Source organism: Vigna unguiculata, chromosome 9 (assembly GCF_037176805.1).
Source record: "Vigna unguiculata cultivar grain cowpea cultivar isolate G323 ecotype 2 chromosome 9, ASM3717680v1, whole genome shotgun sequence".
NCBI classification, from domain to species: domain Eukaryota; kingdom Viridiplantae; phylum Streptophyta; class Magnoliopsida; order Fabales; family Fabaceae; genus Vigna; species Vigna unguiculata.
Genome location: NC_140800.1, coordinates 3,482,718 through 3,505,526, shown reverse-complemented (window position 1 = coordinate 3,505,526; position 22,809 = coordinate 3,482,718). Strand labels below are relative to the sequence as shown.

General features: G+C 32.7%; 3 protein-coding genes across 3 annotated transcripts; all 3 read right to left on the bottom strand.

Annotated features, from left to right (window-relative positions):
- Positions 1-1,299: 1,299 nt before the first annotated feature.
- ALDH7B4 (aldehyde dehydrogenase 7B4) lies at positions 1,300-6,856 on the bottom strand. The gene is made up of 14 exons (XM_085666815.1): positions 6,590-6,856; positions 6,392-6,478; positions 6,115-6,246; positions 5,789-5,861; positions 5,607-5,629; positions 5,437-5,500; positions 4,868-4,913; positions 3,160-3,340; positions 2,604-2,780; positions 2,333-2,501; positions 2,042-2,178; positions 1,859-1,956; positions 1,622-1,771; positions 1,300-1,531 (listed from the first exon to the last, which is right to left on the bottom strand). The coding sequence occupies exons 1-14, from the start codon at positions 6,722-6,724 to the stop codon at positions 1,477-1,479; spliced, it is 1,527 nt and encodes a 508-aa protein (XP_085522941.1). The 5' UTR covers positions 6,725-6,856; the 3' UTR covers positions 1,300-1,476.
- Positions 6,857-15,021: 8,165 nt separating this feature from the next.
- On the bottom strand, positions 15,022-16,312 carry LOC114162933 (protein LURP-one-related 6-like). Its single transcript, XM_028046948.2, has 3 exons — positions 15,920-16,312; positions 15,542-15,787; positions 15,022-15,436 (listed from the first exon to the last, which is right to left on the bottom strand). Exons 1-3 carry the CDS (start codon positions 16,136-16,138, stop codon positions 15,293-15,295), a joined length of 609 nt encoding a protein of 202 aa, XP_027902749.1. The 5' UTR covers positions 16,139-16,312; the 3' UTR covers positions 15,022-15,292.
- Positions 16,313-19,833: 3,521 nt separating this feature from the next.
- Positions 19,834-22,551, bottom strand: LOC114163341 (Subtilase family protein). The gene is made up of 2 exons (XM_028047598.2): positions 20,884-22,551; positions 19,834-20,794 (listed from the first exon to the last, which is right to left on the bottom strand). The coding sequence occupies exons 1-2, from the start codon at positions 22,499-22,501 to the stop codon at positions 20,130-20,132; spliced, it is 2,283 nt and encodes a 760-aa protein (XP_027903399.1). The 5' UTR covers positions 22,502-22,551; the 3' UTR covers positions 19,834-20,129.
- Positions 22,552-22,809: the final 258 nt, after the last annotated feature.

The following is a 22,809-nucleotide window of genomic DNA, read 5'->3' as shown; positions in this document are numbered from 1 at the left end:
TAATCCATTTTACAACTAATCATCACTATATATATATACATATAATAGGGTTAATAATGTTTTTTCTTAAAATATAACACAATTTTGATTTTTATCCATATCTAAACTATCACCATGTTAGGTCTTCGTACTTAAGAAATACATACATGTAATTCATAAGTTTCCTTTCAATTAGCATGATTTGTCATTTGTAATCTTAAAAAATAGTTAACATTGTTAAAACATCCATACATTTTTTAAGTATAAGAAATTTAAAAAGATTAAAGTTGAAATAAAGAGTAAAAACATAATTAACATTTATACTATTATTAAAGATCCTTTCAAAATAAATTCGTTCCTCTTCATAAAAAAATATATAATATACATATATCTAAAAAACAGAAAATCGAATTTATTTTCTCTCTCCTTAGTTTATTTTTATTAAGATTTCCCTCCTAAAATGAAAAAATAAAATAGACTAAACTAGCGCTTTAAAATCTCACACATACATACTATACCAAAAGCATATATATGTTTGTTAATAGAGACACAAAAATCATACAACATTTATAAGACTAAATGTTATAGAAGATTATATTGATCTTAATGGTCTTTTTTCTAAAAGATATGTAAAATATAAAGCTCTCTAAATGTTTTGGAAACAACAATAAAGAACTCCTCGAATGTGAAAACACTCTTAGAACTTTTGAATAGCAAAAAATACACGTTGATATTTGTTTGTCCACATTTTGTGAATAGATTCTTATAATCTTTATTAGGTCCTTCAAAAGTTAAGAATGATTGAGTTAGAAAATACTTGTGTATGACAATCTTGGGTTTAGATTATTGGTTAATAGTGACTTTTAAATGACTTACTTAGAAAATCAAAACTGGTAAAAGTATTTTCTTTTTAACAATTTTAGATTTGTGCAACTTTTCTAAAATTCTTGTATCCTTTTTATAATAGAACATTAATGTTTTAAAGAGGAAAGTTAGATATAACTCAGTTTGAAATCAACTGATATAAAGCAAGTTTTCACCCTACTCGATTGAAGATTTATATTTATACTGTCTTCTTATATAGTTTGTGTGAAAACCATTTGAAAACGTTTTTCTTAATCTTTAGTCTGTACATTCATAAATTCTACCACATGAGACATCTAGAGTCTCTTGTGGTGCACTCTGAAATTATATCAATTTGTTAACTATAAAACCAAAAATAAAAATTTGCAGCAATTAAATACAAAAGTGTGATATTTTCAAAGGTCAAAATCTACTTTGCTCAGATTTAAACGTCAGATACTTTATGTGGAAATAAGATTTTTTGTAGCTAATTTATTTGCCATTTATTTAAGAAGTCTAATACATAGTCATGTTGAAGGTTGAAACAACACCTTGAGCCAAAAAGTCAAGGAGACAAACATGTGGTTATAGAACTTGTCTCTTCCATGGCTGCAAAATTGCATTTTTGCATCCTCGTGTAACAAGGGTGGTTATCTAGCCAAAGTTAATTCCCTGAGCCAACGGTAGTTCACTTCCATAGTTGATGGTACTGCCAAGAAGAAGAAGAAGATATATTCACCATTAACAGAGCTTGTAACCAAGGAATGTAACATCATTCATAGATTGAACAAGAACTTACCATGTAGAACGACGCATGTATTGCTTCCATGAGTCACTTCCTGCTTCACGACCACCACCAGTAGCCTTTTCCCCACCAAAGGCACCACCAATCTCAGCTCCATTTGTAGGTATATTTGCATTCACTATACCACAATCACTACCTCGTGGCCTGCACCATATTCACATCACATCCATCAACAACTAAAATCAATTATCTTTACAGTTGTTGTAGCCAGATTAGTTTATAAGTACTTACCCGATCCATTTGAATATAGTTCCAGGTCTTTGTGTAAAGATTGAACTACTTAATCCTTGAGGTACAGAATTGTTCAAGGCAATTGCTTCTTCCAGAGTCTAAGTACAAAACAGTGAAGTTCAATCATAAAACTAAACTCCATAAGAAATAGTCCAATGAAAGAAGATATAGAATATATGCTACCTGAAATTTCATGACATAAAGAACTGGACCAAACAATTCTTCTTTAACTACAGGAGCATCTGCAGAAATCTCAACAATTGTTGGTTGTACAAAATTTCCTTCAGACTCTAATACAGATCCACCTGTTAAGATCTTCCCTCCCTGATGATCAGAGATTCAGAGTATCAAGAACATTATCTCCACAGAGAATACAAGCATCCAATCTAGAAAAGAGTATATAGCATATCCTACTTTGCAAAATTACAGACAAGAAGGTTACATTTAACTCAACTAGAAAAGAGTAACAGAAACGTGCCTGGGATTTTATGGTTGAAATACCCTTCTGAAAGTTTTCCACGGAAGTACGAGTATGCAATGGCCCAACTAGAGTCCCCTTCTCCAAGGGGTTCCCTATCTTGACTTGTTTGTAGAGCCCAACAAGTTGGTCTAGTACATTTGTGTAAATACTCTCGTGCAAAAACTGCAGCACAAGAAGTTGAATTAGAAAATAGATATATCTTTTAAAATCACACATAACTTGCATTACAATTATGAATTCAATCTTTTAAATTGGTTCTAATACCAGTCTCCGGCAGGTTGTACACCGCTGACCAGCAGTACCCACAGCAGCAAACAAAATAGAACGAACAGCAAGTTTAATGTCTGCATCATCCATCACTATTATTGCATTGTTTCCACTTAACTCAAGCAAGCATTTGCCAAATCTCTCACTCACTGTTTGCTGGACCATCAAGCCAACCTATATAACAGAGAAAACATCATTAAAAACTCAACACCATAAGATTGTAATCTCCAACTTGTTCAGAAGAAAGTTAACAATTCAGAGTTTCTACATTAGATATTTAATAAGGAGGAAGGGTGACATACATGATTAAACAGTACATGAAACATGGAAGTAGTTGCAGCAATGGGGTAATGAATTAGCATGATAGATATCAGATATCTTAAATCTTCATAGAGAGACTACAATAAAGACTAGAGTACTAAGGGCAACTAAACTGACAACCATTTAGGTGACATGCTCTGGACTCAACAGAAATTTATATATCCTATTCAATTAGTTTAGTTATGCTTGGGTGTTTAAAACATTATGCCCAACTACTAAGTACATGAAGTACCTTTGTACTTCCAGTAAATGAAACCAGGGGAATGCGTGTGTCTTTTGCTATTGCCTGACCAATGTCAGCACCTCCACAGAAAGATGTGAATATTGCACCGGGTAAGTTGTTCTTCTCAAGAACTTCAGCGACTAGCTTTGTCACAGCAATAGTTATCAAAGGAGTTGTTGGAGCACCCTTCCTTTAATGTATGTGATAATCAGAAAAACATATATTATTAAGATAACACAAAACATATATTGGAACACTAGATAATGTGAATAATCTGACAAGTGAATACACATGTACATACAAAATCCATACAGATCTGCATAATTGGCAAAAACAAAGATATCTAGATAATCTTTTATGATAGACTTTCTTTATTGAATCTTGTCTGTGTATATTATAGGAACATTTTTTGGGGGGACGGGGCTGAAACCAATACAAGCAAGCAACCATTACGAAGATATATTAGAACTCAAGGATGACTGAACTATGATGAGGACTCAAGACCTAGCGTCTCCAAAGTTTGTCTAAGAACCCAACAAAGAAAGTAGAATAGTACCGTCAGTTCCAAATAAATAAAGACCAAAAAATGTTTAAACCCAGGCATCACTTTTGGGCTATTTTTAACTGCCCAACTGTACACACAACTGCAAGTGAACTTGCAATTTTACATGAATGTGAATGAGTTTTCTCAAGTTCACACAGGATCTCTTAAAAACAAGTTTGCAAACGTATTAACATGTTTCATGGATCCATGATCGTAAACGTGTGAAGTTTATATAAGTTGGCTTGTGACTTTGATAACCATTGAGTATTGTGAGGAGATAAGAGAATAGATGGAGTTCAAGGAGCAGTCACAGGATCGAGAAAATTAGTTATGACTTGAGAGAGTTAGGCAGTCCCAAATTGTCCAGAAGTTGTATTTCTTTCTGCAATTTCTCATAGTAAATAGAATTCCGGGATTTGATATTGCACTGATCTTAGGTGGAACTTTCCAATATCTATACAAGTATCATCTCCGATTTTACCTCATTTATTGGTACCTATCAATTACAAAACTATATAGCACTTGAACATTACCATTTCATGAACAACAATAAAAACCACCAACATCAAGCTTTATCCTACTAGGAGGGATAGGCTTCATGCATTGATGTCATTGGAAGTTTTTACACAAGTTGAAAATTAAAATACTGGAAGTGGGAAGGGCATATTATATCTTAAAATCCCATTCAGCAACAACAACATTGCCACGTAAGATATATTCCCTTCATACAAATGAATTACGTTAGAGATAAGAGGTGGATTTTTCATAACAAAATGTTTAGTTACCCAAAAGCCTAAAAGTCAAGGAAAATGTTCACCATATCCCTGTTTCTGACCAATCATTCTAATTTTGTACTAATGAAATACATACAGCTAGACCGTAATGCATCAAGAACCGAAGTATTGGATAAATAGAGTTGAGAATTTAACTGAAATACAGGGTCCTACGAATGTTCAAGTCAAAGAATATGGTGAAACACAACCAGGCAAAATTGTCGGGAATTCTACATATACCATTATTCCGACTAATTATAATAGTCAATTATCACAAGAAAATAGAGAAGAAAATTATTATACAAGTCATGAAATATTAACAAAACAATCATGATCTGACATAAAATGGTCAGTTCAGCAATCTCATAAAATATAAAGACAGATAGAAAGGTAGACTTACCACACAACACAGTTGCCACATACCAACGCAATGCAAGCATTCCATCCTGACGCAAAACAGAAATTAACGTGTTTTGATTACAATAAAAATATTAAAAATTCAGAGGATAGAAAGTGAGGCACAAGACAAATGAAAATGTTTTCATTACAATAAAAAACATTAAAATCAGGGAATAGAAAATGGATTGTATAATTAGATGGAAAAACTTCAAGAAAGTTGACCGCTCATATATGTCAGCATCCATCTATTTAATTAATGTAGGGTTGGTAAGAAACTGGCAACATGTTTTAGACAAAGATTCAAAGTTGCAATCCCTAATCTGAATATTTTTTGAAGTATAGCTGGGGCGGCTAAAAATTAAAAAAAGGCTAAAACATATCATCAAATGGAAATGAACAATATAAGGACAGATATACAATCAGATGAAGCTTTAAATACATGCCAAAAGGACAGTGAATGAATGCAGTAACGTGCTCAATCTGATTATATGTAACATTGAACTGATATACAAGATCCAAAGGAATTTGATGCCGTGTGCGTGCGTTAAAACAGAATGAAAAAATACATACCTAGAACCGCGCATGGAAAGTTGAAAGCAGTGATTACACCAACTATTCCTAGGGGGTTCCATACCTGTGGTGTAAAATCATGTGTTTCTGTTAATGTCATCGAACCTACTAATTATTATAGTTATAAATAAGTATAAAAACTTGCAAATAATTATACTTAAAATACGCACCTCAAACATCATGTGATCTGGACCTGTTAAAAGACAAGTAGAAGAAAACAATAAATCAAAAATTGGGATTTCTTCTAGAGAAATCAGTATCAAAACAAAAGACTATCCCGAGCTACAACTTATTTTAAACAAGTATGTAACCAGAAAGATCAATTAATTTAGGTAGACAAAAACAATCTTACGTTCTGATGGTATTATTGATCCATTCAATTGTCGGCTTAGCCCAACAGCGTAATCACACATATCAATAATTTCCTGTAATGGGTAGCAAGATCACAAAGTATATCATATAAAAGTGGTACATGAAGAATCTTTCACATAGTAATTTTCCCATTAACATGGTGTAAGTTATTATCTGGTCAGAAATAGCTGAACATTCATTGCTTATTTTTCATTAGTTGACATTAAAGAAGTTTGGAGTATCATACACATTTTAAGCTCTGATTTCTATGTTGTAAAACCTGACAAAACGCCACAAAATATTGCAGAACAGAGATAACTGTGATACCTGAACTTCCCCAATTCCTTCTGCAAGAATTTTTCCCATCTCAAGAGACACCAGCCTACCCAGAGGATCCAATTTGGCCCTCAAAGCTTCACCAATCTGTCTCACAATCTCACCCCTCTTTGGTGCCGGAATCTGCAACAGCATTACAAGAATATCCTCAATTCGTTTCCAATTTAAGGTAAATTCCGTACTTGCTGGAAACACCACCATGTAACTAAAACTAAACTTAATAAACCCCCCAAAACCTTAAGTAAACAAAAAAAAAAAAAAAACTCACCGTCATCCATGTCTTTGCTGCTTCACTGCAAGCTTGCAAACCCTCCTCATAATCTTGCAAAGTAGCTTCAGTCACTTCAGCTATGGTCTATTTTCAAATCACCAACAAACACACGCGACAGTGAAAAAAAAAAGAAGAAAAAAAGGCTGAAGAATAAAATCAAAGAAAAACTAGTATCTAAAAAATGAGAAAGTGAACCTGATTGTTAGAAGGGTTAACAGACGTGACAGATGAACCAGAGGCTTTCCATTGGCCATTAACATAAGAGCCAATATTGGAGGAACCCAACCCGATCTCCTTCAAAAAGTCGAAGCTCTTGCTTTCAGAACCCATTTTGTTGCAACGAGAAGATGAAGAAAAAAGTGATGCAGAAAGAAAAAAAGTGATTGAGAAAGTGGTGGAAGAGATAGTTTATTTATAGAGATATTGCTCTTCCTCATACTGTGATGACAGGGACAGACACGGGACGTGGAGTGTTATGGCCATTTTTTGTACAAAGCTCGCATTCTGAGACATGACGTGGCATCAGAACATATGTTAGGTTAAACGATAAGATCTAAGGTAATCATGTGATACGCCAAATCCCTATGCTGTCGTTTCCTACACCGGAGGAATATGAATTTAAGACTTAACAGTTTAACTTAATTAAATTCTCATTGTATTATTAGTATAAATAAAATAATATATGAAACACAATGTTTAAACTTGAGAATGTTTCAAATTAAAAGAATGTTTAATTAAGATTTTAAGTAATTTATAAACTTAGAGATTTTGAATTGAATTTTTATTAAAAATAATTGGTAAATTGAATGTTTACAATATTTTTTTTGTTTAATTGTTTTGTTTGACTTTTATCAATAATTAATTAATATTTTTCTATCTCTAATTTATCGATAATTTACTTTTTTTTTTCAAAAATTTTAGGAAAAACTTATAAATTATTTACGATTACGAGTAAAAACTAAATTTATAACTAAAACTTAATTATTTTATTATTAAAAGTTTAAACTATAAATAGAAAATTAGTTAAACGAGTATCATTTTATTAAAATGATTATTTTTATAAAATTTTTTTTTTCTCCTATTGTGTTTTTTTTAAGAATTTATTTGAAGATTAAATTACACCATAAGAGTTCTAGAGTAGATAGCAACAATATATATCTAATCAATATATTAATCAAAGTAAATTCATCTTTTACTTTTTTTCTTGAATTATTCATATGCTTGCATGTGGGGAGAAATATGTTTGTATGTGACTTTTTTTGGTTTAAGATAAATTTCCACTTGTCATTGCTCATTATAATGCATTAACATCTTTGATGTGATTTTTTTATGTACATAGAACATACAAAGAGTTTAAATATGTGGATCTCAATAGAGATAAAAGTCTAGGTAAAAGAAATTAGTTATTTTGTTATTCTTTTGAAAAAAAATTGGCTAATTTTAGTTGTGTAAATGAATTTGTCAGAATGTACGATAAATTAACAAATTAACGTTATTTGAAATTGACATGTTGACTATTATATTAATTTTAAGTTGATATGATGAATTAAACGATTATATGTGATTGAGATTTGTTGTTTAAATTTTGATATATGGGATATTTGAGTTATTACATGAGTATAAATCTTTGAGAAATATTAATTGAATCAATTGGTTCTAATTGTGGTAAATTTTGACAATAAAAAATAAGTAAAATCATACGAATAGACAAAATATCAACTAATATATACGTGAGATTTCTACAATTATGTAGGAAGAGTTCTATGCGATAAGATAAGTACGTTAGTTTAAAACTATTTGGATTAAGATAACTTATTTTAGATCTAGATTATACTTTTTGTAAATGATTTAGAATAAGGTGACTTATTTTAGATATGGATTATTGAATTCACGTGGAAAAATATATTTAGATGGTTCGAATTAATGAAGATTATTTAGAAGAGCCATATAAAAAATGATTTTATCTCATTGACAGAATTAATTTATAAGAAATAATAAAAAATAGCAAAATTTCAGGATTATGTAATTAAATTTTTTTTTAATAAAGTAACCTTATAACATTATCCAATTTTTTATTTTTTTTTTCACACTGAATTTTTAATGGATTGCTCTAAAATGTGTAATCAATCATCTGAAGATGCACGTGGTCTCAAACAATGACAGCAAGAAAAGCTGAACATCCACAATAAAATAATAGCAAAAGTCACTCTGAAGATAAGCGGAACAAAACAACATTTCTTAGTTTTTTTTCTTTTAAAAAATAGAGCAAAACTGAGATACGTTGTTAGTTTCACCTTTCATCACTACTAGGTTATGATTATAGAAAAAATTATTTACAGTGAAGTAAATTGCAAAAATAATAAATTAGTAATAATCAAATCCTATATTTAAGTATATAAAGATGAGAGTTTTACATTAAGGAGAAATAAGTAAATAAGATGCACCATGTATAACACAAAAAACCATATCAATTTGACTGAAGCTAGAAAAAAAAAACGCAAAGGTATTTATTTGCGTGTGAAAAACAAAAGAATTTTAATATTATCTTTTCCAGAAAGGTGATTGAGATGAGGTTGACGCTAAGAGAATTTGTGTGACGATGGATCATTATTTTTTTTATTCATATAACCTCTATATAGATAAATCTTACAAATAATACGTTGGAGACAAATCAAGTAACGTGTGTGTCTATATCTCTTTATATCTCTATATATTATTTTATTTATTTATTTAAGTTTTAAATTTATCATAAATTTATATATTTTTTATAAGTCCTTTTAATTTATTAAATATTTTATGTTTTTATACTTTTTATTTGAGTTTCAATTTTTTATTAACTGAATAATGTGATTTTTATTTTATTTATTACTTTTTTTACTGTTTTCCCGAATTAAAATATATAAGATTTTGTTATTAATATAAAAAAAGTATCATAGTTAATGTAAAATAATTAGAAACTTTAGTATTTTTATTAGGAAATCCTTACGTACATCAAAGTTGTGATGAGAGTCTCTTAACTATTATAGATAATAATATAAAAGTTGAAACTTACTAAGAGTATGACAATTTCGTATTCATTTAACTAAAGTTATTTATTTCTTTTATCAATCAAAATCTTATTCTATATTAATTATAAAATCTAACATTTGTAATACATTGAGATTAGTAATAAGAAAAATGTCAAAACAAAATAATAAATGATGTTTGGAACTCAAATCCAAATTTACTTTGCATTGAAAGTCACAAATGATGTTCGACAAATTTTTGTTTTGTTTTATTGAGCTTCAAAGGTGGGTTGCTTTCAAAGCAAAACCATAAGGTTTCTCCATTGAATGAAATATTCAGTTTTATTCACTCAACTTTAATTTCTCTAACTACAATTCAAATACATCCCATGGTGAGTATAAAACTAATTTTCATTTTGTCAAAGAGGTTTTCTTCAATGCTCTAACACTACTAAAAATTCTCATATTACATAGTAATTTTCTTACAAATTTGTTAAAAAAATTTGCAAGAAAAGACTTTTTCCTGCTATTTTTTATAGGAATCTTGACTGGCAGGTAATTCTTTCGTAGATAATTATTTCCTGCAAAATTATAAAATTCACAAGTATTTCCTACAAAATTTGTTGTGAAAAGCGTTTTATACAAAATATTTTGCAAAAAAATTGACAGCAATTTCCTACAATTTTTTTTCATAACAAAATTTATAAATATTTTCTACAAAAAAAAACAAAAAATTAGCAAGAAATATGAGTTTTTTTAGTAGTGTAATATGAAACTCAAGTTTTTTCTCCCAAATTTTTGTTTCAAAATTAACTTTCCTTACTTTGTGTTTGGATGAAGGATTTCAACCATTTCAAGAAATTGAAATACTTAATAATTGAATTACATGCTTTTGAATTCTCTTCATTTCTTAAATAATCTAACTTCACTTAATTTGACCTTCAATTCGGTATGATTAGCTTGACTTTTGGTTCAAGTCGACATTCGGTGCGACTCGACTTTTGATATGGACAAATCCATCTTTTGGTTCAAGAAAAAATATATCTAGTGTTGGTTAATTGATCAATTTCATAATCGTATTATAATACTTGAGTTGTTATGCTCTTAAATAGAAAATTATATATTGATTATTAGTTATTAGTTTTGGTCTAGTTGTAAGAACTAAATCTAACAATTGGTATTAGAATCAAGATTGCAACTTTAATTCCTAATGGGGCATCCTAATGAGATAGTTTACTACACACTTTTTATTTTTTAATTTCTTCTTATTATTTGGCTTGTCATGAAGTTAATTCGTATTTCTAAAATATTTTTCGTCTTATCACAACTTTTATGCAATTATGTTCAAATGATGTATGTCAATTAAATATTTTTTTGTCTCATATTTGAATATTTCTACTATTTTTTAATATTTTTATTTATTGTACATCTTCTTTCCACATGAGAATGTTTAAGAGTCTCAATTTAAGTATTTAATAACATAAACATTTCATTTACTAGGAAATATAAAAAAGTTATCTTCTTTATTATATTATTATTAATTTTTGTTTCTTTTTGAAAACTCATTTGTTTCACTAAAACACTTTAGTTATCTCTTAACTATCGACTAAGTTGATATTTGAAAAGTTTGCTTATATCTATACGATATTTTTCATCTTATCATGTCCTTAATTATACATTTATTTTTCTTTGTGCGATTTCAATCTCAAATTGTTTTTAAGACACATATTTGATAATTTTTTGTAATATTTTTATTTGTTGTTTATTTTTATCCAATAGAATAGTATTTTTTAAATTTTTTTAACTATTTTTATTTTCTAACTTATCATACGTGTAACTTCATCACTACATTTGTATAAATAAATTATATTTTTTTTTATCCATCACATTGGTCTTGGTTTCTATTTGCTCTATACTTCCATAAATTTCTGCACTACTGATTTAAACTGATATTGCAATACTTAATTGCTGATTTGATTTATGGCTGTCTGCACTCTGATGTTAACCTGTGCTACTGATTTCACCTGCTGTGTTGTTAGTATTGTCATACTTTGTATGCCTACTGTGTTCAAATTGTGTAGCTGCTTGCCTAACCTTGGCCTTAATCCATTATCGTGTTCTGTCTAAAGCTTAGTCTATGTTAAGTTCTGCATCACATAGTTGCTACTTAATTTCTCAAAAGGAGCCCGCTAATCCATTATGCGAAATTGTTATGCATTCTGGTTGTTATCCTGGTTGTTATGCATTATCTCCTGCTGCATCTCTTACATTGCTGCGCTGTTTAGATACAATTTTCCTGTTGTCCTGTATTGCATCCTAAATCTGTCTGATTTTTTTTGCTAATGTCCAAAAAGGGGGAGAATTTGATATATTGTTGGTTTATTGGTAGGGGGAGTATGTAATGAAAATGATATATGTTATATGCCTATGTTGTTGTTTGTTTTGTGTGCTTGTACTGCTGTTGTTGTTTGCTTAATGTGCTGCAGGCAGGCCTATCACAGTCCATGTTTTGGACATCATCAAAAAGAGGGAGATTGTTGGTAGGGGGAGCTATTTCACCTATGAATGAAGAATGATTTTGATGATGTCTACTGGTTTAGAATAAAACATAGCTTGGTCTAGTTAGGATATGCATTAGGCATGTTGTGTAATCTTGCATATGATTAGTTTTTTAACTAATGGATTAGCTGTGAGTATGGCACAAAGGAAGTGAAAATATACTCACGATAATCGATTAGGTAAATTGCTAATCAATTAGTGACAACAGAAAACTCTGTATAAAAGCTGTTTTTAGAATCTGTTTGGAGGCAAGAGAAAATTGATAAATCACGCAGTTTTTCCTTCTGAGAGAGAATCTTCTGATAGTCACAGAGAGATTGAATAGTCTGGAAGATCACTCAAGTGCAGATCCAAGAAGATTGATGGTTGATTCTACCATGATGGGTCTTGCTTGAATCAAGGAGCTTTTTGTCAAATCTGCACAACATAGGTGTATTCGTTTCTTGATTTTGTTTACTGTATTTCTGATTACAGTTGCTTCAGTGTTTGAAGTGTGGACCTAGGTGCAATTGTGTGGATGCATTGCTCCTAGGGGGAGTTCTTGATTGATAGATCAAGTTCTTGGGTTTTTAGGGTCTAGAATTATATAGGTGTGCTTATAATTCTTGAATCCTATCTGTTTAGTGAAATCCTCCTAAGTGTGTTACTTAGGAGAAGACTGGATGTAGATTCGCCCTGAATCGAACCAGTATAAATTGTGTGTCTTGCTTCTTTCTTCTCTCTCATAATCTTTCTTGATTGATTTAAACAGTCCATTAACCCAGAACTGTGAAATTGATTAATTGAGCTTTAAAACCTAAAGATTCATTCAAGATTCATCTTAAACCAAATAAAAGTCTATTAATCAATTCAGATCCCTTTGTGGTTAAGATAATTAGACAGATCTGATTTTAACATATTGAAGTTCAGAAGATGAAAGATCTATGTTAAAATTCTATTATTATTATTATTATTATTATTATTATTATTATTATTATTATTATTATTATTATTATTATTATTATTAGTTAATCTTTATTTTTTTTGTGATTTTGATCAAGTGATTTATTACAACTTTTATTAGTGTATAAACAAAGATATTTTCATTATAATTTAAAAAAAGTTAAAGTAAATAGAAATTGAAAATATTTTTTTAATTTGAATTTTTTTTCCTTTTATATTTTTTGAAAATATTTTAAAATTTTATCAACTAAGTTTCATTAACGTTTGCAAATTTAATAAATATTTTGACTCTTATGAAATTTTATTTGGTATTCTAATTTGAAATATACACAATTATAATTTCATTTTAAATATTTGATATTGAAGAAACAACACTCCTTTTAATATTGAATATTTGATAATATTATGATTTCTTTACCATAATTTTTTATTATTTTATACAAATTAATTTATTGATATTCAAACAGTAAAAAAATGAGTATAGATACGAGTATATACTCGTTATTTAGTGAAAATATGAATAAGACAAAAATTTGATATTTGTTGAATTTGAATACGAGAATAAGAATAAATTTCTTATTATGGGATAATAGTTATTATCTCTGTTCATGTGCAATATTTAGGTAAGAAAGGAGAACTCGTCTTCTTTGTCTAACTCTACAATATTTAATGAATATCTCGTTTAGTTAAGTGCCTAATTATGTTTTAGGTTGATTAGTATAAGAAACTTGATTTTTTTTTGTATGAATTAAAGATCAAACACACACACACATATATATATATATATATATATATATATATATATATATATATATATATAATTGAACACAAAATTAATTCATAAGATTAAGTAAGTGTAAAAGCTTGCATATAAGAATAAAACAAGAATAAGGATACAATACTCGTAAGTTTGCCACTAGACACAAATCTAACCATTGACCTTTAGTAGTTGGATGAAATTTGTACAGGTCCTTGGAGAAAAAAATAATAATTCAAATTCAACTAAAAGAATTAAAAGAAATTCCTCCATTGGTCCTAAATTGAGAATATGTTTCTCATGTTTTAAGTTCATCCTTCCTTCTTTATTTCCTACTATATTCCCACCCTCTTAACTTATTTGGGCTTAGTAAGCCCAATTAAGAAAATTGCTAATTGTACCTATTTTCCAAAGAAATAAAATAAAAGTAAATTTTTAATTTCTAAAAATTTTAAACAAAATACTACTCTAATTTATAAACATTTATTTATTTAAAAATATTTTAAATTCCTCCATATTCACGCACTCATCATAATCAGTCTTTTGCATTGAAGGCTTTGAGAAATAGAGACTTCTTGTGCTTCAGAACATTCACTGGCCAATCAACTTGTTTTTCTTCTACTGGGACATGTTGAAGTTCTATCTCCTGAATTTTGAGGTCACCTCTTTTAGGGTAACATTGTCTAGGTTTTTTTGAGGCATGTGAAATTCTCACCTAAGTTCTCCAATTTTGAGAATCAGGCCAAATTAATAGTAGTTATCATAATTTCTATTTAGAGAGAGAATAGTCCATTAACGTTATGTATAATAAAAATATATATTTATTGTAAATTTTAATAAAAAAAAAATGTATCCGATATGTTTGTGATATAGCAAATGCATATATGAATCCAGAATACTGCATGGATTGACCGAAACATCATGCACAGATAGATGGTGGCAGAGTCGTTAGATTTCCAATCACAAAAAACAGCAGTTCTCGACTTTTTCTTGTCTAATTACATGAAAATTCGACGAATCCTAGGTTTAGAATAATCTTTATTTGCTAAAAGAGAATCACACCAACTCTGTTTATAATTGGGTAGAGAGAACCCTTCTCACTAGTTAAATAATTCAACAAAACATATACTTTTCTTTTGAAATAGTAAATTATTGGTTTGAACTTAAGTATAATCTCTTATATCAATTACGCAAAAACTAGTCATTACGTGAATATAATACATACGCATGAATTCAGAGTTCTTGAGATTCTTTTTTAACCAAATTAGCCAATTCCGTGCGTAATTTATTCAATTAATTCAGTTCCAAACTCTTAAAATTCTTCCATCACCAATCCAATTTCACACAGATTCGAAAGCAGCCTATAAACGATAACCACAAGGAACAATTACTAAATAATTAAGTTTAACATATACATCATTGTCAAACAAGTACGCGAATTAAGGAAACAAATAATCACTACCTTAAAGTATCCAATTTCCCTTCCACAATATACAAGGTATTTTCCTATAGTAGTTGGTATTTCTGGTTTCATATATATGCATATTTATGATCAGAAAATAAAACCATCATTGGTTTTCTGCAACAATAATAATAATAATAATAATTCAGCAAACGTAGCATCTTCTGCACAATTTAGCAGTAGGTCGATTCTCCATGAATGTAGTCAAGAACTGCGATGACTCCAAAAACAAAGGCTTGATCCATCCCAGGTTTCACCACCACATTGTACAGATCCTTGCTTTCCATCAATTTCTCCACTTCTTTATTCACCCCAACCTTTGTATAAACGAACCAAACACATTAACAACTTATACTATAATGTCATGTTAACATGTTCCAGTTTCTGAAAGAGAAAAAAATGAGACTTGAAAAATTGCGTACCTGGGCAATAACGTTGCCCCTAATGTCAACAATGCTACAATTCCTATCAGGGAAGTAACCCCTGATCTCAAAGTCCCAACCTTTATTACCTGCAGCTCTGGGCTCAATGGAGATTCTAATCCCATTGTTCTTCACAAAACAAGAATTGGGTTCTTTCAAGCTGAAAACCAGGGTCTGTGATCCTTCATAGTTCAAGCTATATCCTTTCCACTTCTTGTAAATGCTAAGCGCCTCAACCATGCCTCCCTGAACATCACACAAAGTTATAACTTCATGTTCATAGCAAATCAATCACAGAGAATATATACGTTGCATGCACAGTATATATGAGAAACTTGATAAAGATTAGGATTAAATTTTCCCACACAATATATATACCTTTCGACGCATGAGAAGTAAAGCATCTCCTTCACCATCTCGTAGAATTAACTGATCCTTTGTGCCATGAATTCCACAGCCATCAACCTTGAAAACAACCCTCTGGGCACTACAATCCGTGACTACAAATCCCCCTCCATTCACCACATGTGGCCTTCTTCTGACCCCAAGCACCTTCTGAGAAGATGAACAGTACATTTTGCTAATAACAGGCATCATCTTCCAATTTTCTTTGTGTGTTTTTGTGAGTAAAATACCGTAAAATTCTGAGCTCTATTATTCTACGTCCTTACACTCTTGTTGGGTTTCCTGAAAGACCACCCGTTTAGCTTTTATAGATACACAAAGCATTGGGGTCTATCATTGCGAGAAATAGTATATATTAATGAGTGAGTAATGAAAACAAGGTTTTTCTCACTTGTGTGACTAGACTTCTCTGGCTTACCCTTTATAGGTTTGGCAAGTTTTGACGTATAGGAGATAGAAGAATCTTACAAGGCATTATTGATTTAGGTTATTAGTTGCTTGTGGATGAGATTTTGAAGCTTGAGTATGTTCACACACATCAGGATCATTGCTTAAAAGTTAAAACCCTTCTCTCTCTCTCTCTCTTCTCTTTGTGATAAATTATTAGCTCATTTCACAGCATGCGTTGGCGTGTTAGAACTGCTCTTTTGGTTATGGCAGATTGAATTTCCATAAGGGGTTTTCAAAATGCCAAAACCTTCAGATTTTCAAAGTCTCAGGGCAATGCTGACAAAAAATGAGGTAGGTTAGATGGTAGTTTTCAAAATACTGTTCGCAAGGTTTTGAATTTCGGTAGAGCTATGTTTGAAACCTGAAATTCAAAGAGGAATATTTGAAATTTTGAAATTTTGAAATTTACACATACGAATCTTATGCTTTTTGATGGAGAAAACCCATAAATAAAAGCACGTTGGATACCTGGATAATTATGATTCGATGCTTCACCAAAAGTTTATTAATTTTGCTGCATGGATAATCGTTATACTACAATATCTCCGACAAAGCATTGGTTAACTCTAAAAGCTTGTTTTAACAAAAGGCTTACATAACGATATATATATATATATATATATATATATATATATATATATATATATATATATATATATATATATATATATATATTTATTAATTTCTCAATAATAAATTACTTAAATATAAACTAAATAATCTTCAGATAATATTTTTTGAGTGACGCTAATATACAAAAGTAATATAAAAGACCTATCAAATTTTGAACAAGTATCTCAAGAATGATCTCAAAACCAAAGAGTTTAATGGATTTGGTTTAGGTAGAATAAGGTAATTAATGAAGTATTAATAGAAATTTGGCATGAGGTGATAAACCTAAATGTTGCTTGATAAAATTTAATTATGTAATAGTATTTGGTTGACTTTAGTACCCATATACAAGAGTGTAGCATCGTACGACATAGTTGTCTATTTGCTGTCGTGACACGTGGTGGGCAGAGGACGAGACTCGTGGAGACGCGGCCAATAGTAATTGTTTTCAAACATTTGTAGAAGTTTAGAGAATACGTATGTGGCTGTAGATTTCTCATCTTACCAATTTATTCATACAAGCCAAAATACAGACTTTTTACGTACATATTTGTTTACATGTTCTAACATTGGAAAAAAATAGTATTATTAAATATTATAATTAAAAGTTATAAGAAATAAAAATAACTTCTTTAAAATATGTTAACAATTTGTCTTCTTTATTTATTAGATGTAGAAGTGCTTTCGAAATGCTAATTCTTTAAATTGAAAGTAAACCGCTATACGTTCCTTTTATTTGAGTTAATAATGATAAATCACTTTGAATATGTTGAATTTCTTAAACAATGATTAAAATCGTGTCAACAAATATATATTATATCAAAGCACTCAATTTCTAAAATCAAATTAAATAACATGTTTTATTAACTTCATTTATTATTTTTATAAGGATACGAAAATCTTTAAGTATTAAAGTTTTTCACAAAACCAAATTTGTACTAATAATAATTTAGATTTCAAATCAATTTCATTCTTTCAAAAAATTTCTTAAATACAAGATTATAAAGAGAAAAAAAAAAGTACAACAATGAAACAAGTACTATAAAAAACAAGTAGATATTAAAATTTGCTAAAACATTCAAAATAGACAAGCAAGAAAGTCAATCTATTTGAAAACCAAGTGAAAGACAAATTTTTTTTTTCTAAATATTTTATAAGTATAGTAAAACATTACCACTACTTCAACCTATTTAGCCTTACACATCCTACAAATGGTATATTTCCAACTAGAATACCTTTCTGTTTGAATACAAAACAGTTTCGCCTCTCCAAATATGTGTAAAAGAAAAAAGGTTGTTTGACACCATTTGACAACCATCTGACAACTTGTATAAGGTTGAAATAGTCTTAACAAAAGTTAACTTTTATGTTTTTAGAAGAAAGAGAAAGTAAATAATTATGAGAGATAGTGTCAAATTGTAGTAAAAAAAATAGTGTGAAGATACTAGTGTCCTTTGTAAAGCTATTGTTGTGTCAGTTTCATGTGTAGTATTACACCTTCAATCAAACATATATTCCTCAGCCGAGTTTGTTTTCTACAATTGAGGTTCTATATTGCATTATGTCATCCAAATTCATCAAATTTGCTTCGTTGTGCCATCACTGAAAGCATTTTAGGGATTGTGGCAAATAGAATGTTTCATTTATAGACGTCCATGATTGTGAATTTGAGAGTTAGACAATCAAGTATAAACCTAACCTTGTTGAAATATTTATAAAGTGAAATGTTTATAGGAGAATATGATTTCATTAAGCTATCAAATAAGCATGTGATTTTAAAAAGGAGAGAGAATAGTGGAGCTTTGATATTAGACTTGAGTTTTATAAAAGTTACACTATTTAAGAATTTTATGGATATTTGGATTTTATTTAGTGAATGTAAGAAATAATAATAATTTTGACTACAATAATTCAAAACACAATCTCCAACACAAAATACTATGTAGCATGTGTGGACTTAGACGTAGTGAACATACTCTAAGCTTTTGACTAGTTATAAGGACTAAAATATATTAAATGACTAAGAAAAAAAAAGTTATTTTGTAATATGATAAAAAAAAATGTCTTTTAGTTAGAAGAGTAAAAACACATCTAGTTCTAAAAGTTTTAATTTACTCGTTGGTAAAGAAAAAAATTAAGGGCACTGATAGTTTGAAAAATAAAGTTTGAGGACAGAAAAGTAAGAGGGATAATGAAAGAGATCATTACACATGACTTTGGCAAACACAGCATCACCAAAAATCAATTAACCTCGCAAAGCTTTTTGAGCTCATTGCCTCCTTCATCGATTTGAATGTTCAAAGAATTCTTACTAAAATCCCTTTTGAACTCAGGAATATTACCCTCTTTTTTCCACGCCATAACCCCTGCAACAGAGATGATGCAGAAATGTGATCGTCATGTCCTATCCTTATTATTTGCAACTGTCAATCAGACATAAAGTGTCTTTTCCTTTCAGACCCTAAATTTCCTCAAGGACTCAAAATGGTTACCACACATTTTTAAATAACAAGACACAACTTGTACTGTGGTCGAAGAACTAGATAATGCCTTCACTCGTCTGATTAATTCCCACCCATGTAGAAGATAGTGATAAGATTTTCCATTTTTCCAAAATTAGCGATTCAAATTTAGAAAATGAAGAACCAGATAATAGGTTTTTTGTCTGCATAAAAATTGAATATGTTTAATACTCCTTATATTTAAAAAAGACAAGCTAGGTTATATATTTAGTAAACTAGGTTGGACCAAAAGGAAAAAGGAAAAGAAGATGAAAATTTATGAATTTGACTCTATTGTACTTTATGAAAAACAGAAGGCTGAAATTTTGGGAGTGAACTGAAGTCTGATTCTTAAGGATAATTGGCGTAGCCAGTGTTTACTTTTTATACAGAATCACCAACGCACAAACTTAACATCAGTTTTACTTGGTACACACACAACTAAACCATCTCAAATCTGTTTTTTGTCTCACGAGAAAAAAATACACAACCTTCTAACTGAACTGAAATGTCCAACTAAATAATGTTACAGTGTTGGCTGAAATCAACGAATGCCTTACTCAGCAGCATTTATGATTTTTGTTGGGGTTGAAACAATGGTTGTGCTGACGAGAAGAGACTCACAAGAGAGTCCAAGAAAAGGCAACTGGGCTTCTCACTTGGTGCTGCGCGTTGCTCCACATGATGCTTCCGAACCCATACTTGCCGGAATCACCGCCACTCTTCTTCGACACAAAGGTCACCGTATACCTCCGTCTTTCCCCCACCTTCCCAAACACAAGCCTTGCGGGCTTCACCCTCACCTCCACCGTCGAGGGGGCGTCAACGGTCACATCGTAAATGGAGCCAGCCTCGCCCACGTTGGTCAGGGTGCGCGTGTACCTCACCACCCTCTTGCCTCCGAAGAGGATGGAGAAGGAGGGGTAGTTCAGTTGGCCGGGGTCAGAGAATTTTCTGGTGCAATTAACGGCGTGGCGCTTAACTATGAGTTGAATGTGGTCGGGGGTGTAGTCCAAGGAGCAGAGGAACTTTATGTAGTCACTGGTGGAGGCGTCGTAGACAAGCCCGGGAGAAAGGGCACGGTGTGGGTTAACGTGGCCCGCACCGTGAGCCCACGGCGTGGAAAAGGCACCACCTGCGGCGTCGCGAATTGGGGACTTAGTGTTGTCGTGAACGTACGCTGTGGTCATGAGTGCAGATTTTATCGCGCTGGGACTCCATTCTGGATGCGCCGCTTTCAGCAACGCAGCCAACCCACTTATGTGTGGACAAGACATCGACGTACCTGTGATGCACACGACACAACACAACAATGTTATGTTACAACAATCGCACCCAATCCCAAACATACATTGGTAGTGAAACACCACATACCTGACATGATGTTGAACTGCGTCTTGCGCGTGTCATCCGTCAACCCAGAGGGCCCAATAGCATCGGACCACCCGGCTAAGATGTTAACCCCAGGCCCAATAACATCCGGTTTCAGAATCTGTCGGGTCACCATGTTGGGCCCTCTCGAACTAAACGCTGCCACCACTGGTGAAGGTCTAACGTTCAAAACCGTTCCACGGAAACCGAGAACTGCCGTTGGATTAGGATCTGACGAAGCGTATTTCCTGATCTGGTCCCCCACGATTCTCCCCACCGCCACGGCCGGTAGAAGGTGGCTGTCCGCTACTAACTCCTCCCCACTCGCCTCCGTGTTCGCCAGAATCATCCCCACCCCACCTGCGTCACGCACCACCTTGCCCTTCTCCACGCGCGCGTTAATCCCTCTATCGCAAACCACCACTTTCCCACGAACCAAACCTGGGTCGAGCGAACCGGGCATGCACACGCTTCCGGACTGGTTCAACCCTTTATTATAAACCAGCCCCACCGGTTCGGTCCCCATTCCGGTTCCGCTGTAAAGCGAAACACCGGAGTACCGTTTTTTGTCACCGAGCACGGCGAAGGCGGGGAAATCACGGTCCAACGTCCCAGCACCAACAGTCATTATCCAGGGTGCTACATTTGCAAGGGATGCCTTCTCGGGGCCGCTGTTCCCAGCGGAGCAGGAGACGAAGATCCCCCTTGCCACCGCTGCGAACGCGCCGACAGCAATTGTGTCGCGAAAGTACGGCGCGGAACCGCCGCCGAGGGAAAGCGAGAGCACGTCGACGCCATCCTGGATGGCGCGGTCCATTCCGGCGAGAATGTCTGACGCAAAGCAGCCGTCGGTCCAGCAGACTTTGTAAACCGCAACACGCGCGGTCGGCGCCATCCCACGTGCGGTTCCGCTCGCGTACCCGAGGAGGCTGGCGTTGGCCACGTGCGACCCAGCCGCTGTGCTCGCGGTGTGGGTGCCGTGGCCGTCCCTGTCGCGTGCCGACGCCGGCTCCTTCTCCCGGGCCCCAACCCCAGAGGCCATGTGGAACCCTCGCGAGAAGCTTCTCGCGCCGATGAGTTTCCTGTTACACACACTCGGCGAGAAATCTGGCCCGGTCTCGCACTCCCCGCGCCACCGCGCCGGAATCGCAGGCATACCAGCGTCAGTAAAGCTTGGAGATTCGGGCCACACTCCCGTGTCTAGCACCCCCACGATAACGTCGTGCGAGGCTTGGTTGAGGTCCTGCGCGGTGTGACCCTCCCACAGCCCCGTCTCTCTCTCGAGCCCCAAAAACTGCGGCGTGCGCGTGGTGTGCAGTTGGTACACAGTCTCCTCGTACACTCCAAGAACATCCTCGGATCTGAGCAGCTGCTGCGCCTGGTCCTCGGCCAGCGACGCCGCAAAGCCGTTGTAGGCATCAGTGTAGGAGTAAAGCAATGGATCGGAATCAGTGGTTAAAGATTGAAGATTTGCGGTGTACCAGTCGGTGTGAGTGGGGTAGATTGAAGGCTTGTTGTGGTGTTTCATGTGAACTATGTATGTCTTCTTGGGCAATGTTAGACACCAGCAGCATTGTGCCACAAGCAAGAGAGAGAAAACGAAGGTGAAAAGGGAAGCCATGAACTGAGTGAAGGTTTCTAATTTAGTGTCAGAGAAATTGTGGAACTGATGTTGGGTTTATAATAACGTTGGGCGTTGCTAAATACGACTTTCTTTTCCACTTCATTTACCTTTCTGCCATTCCCTCTTTTTTCTTTCGTTTTCTTCGTTTTCTTCTCTCACTCGTCTTCCCTACCGTTACCTGTCTTTCTCCACATTGGACTTCAAATTACATCCATATAATATTAATAATTTTATCTCTTATTATTCCTTCCATCAAAGTTATATTCTTTTATATGAAAATTCATATTTCTAATGTAGGGAGATGT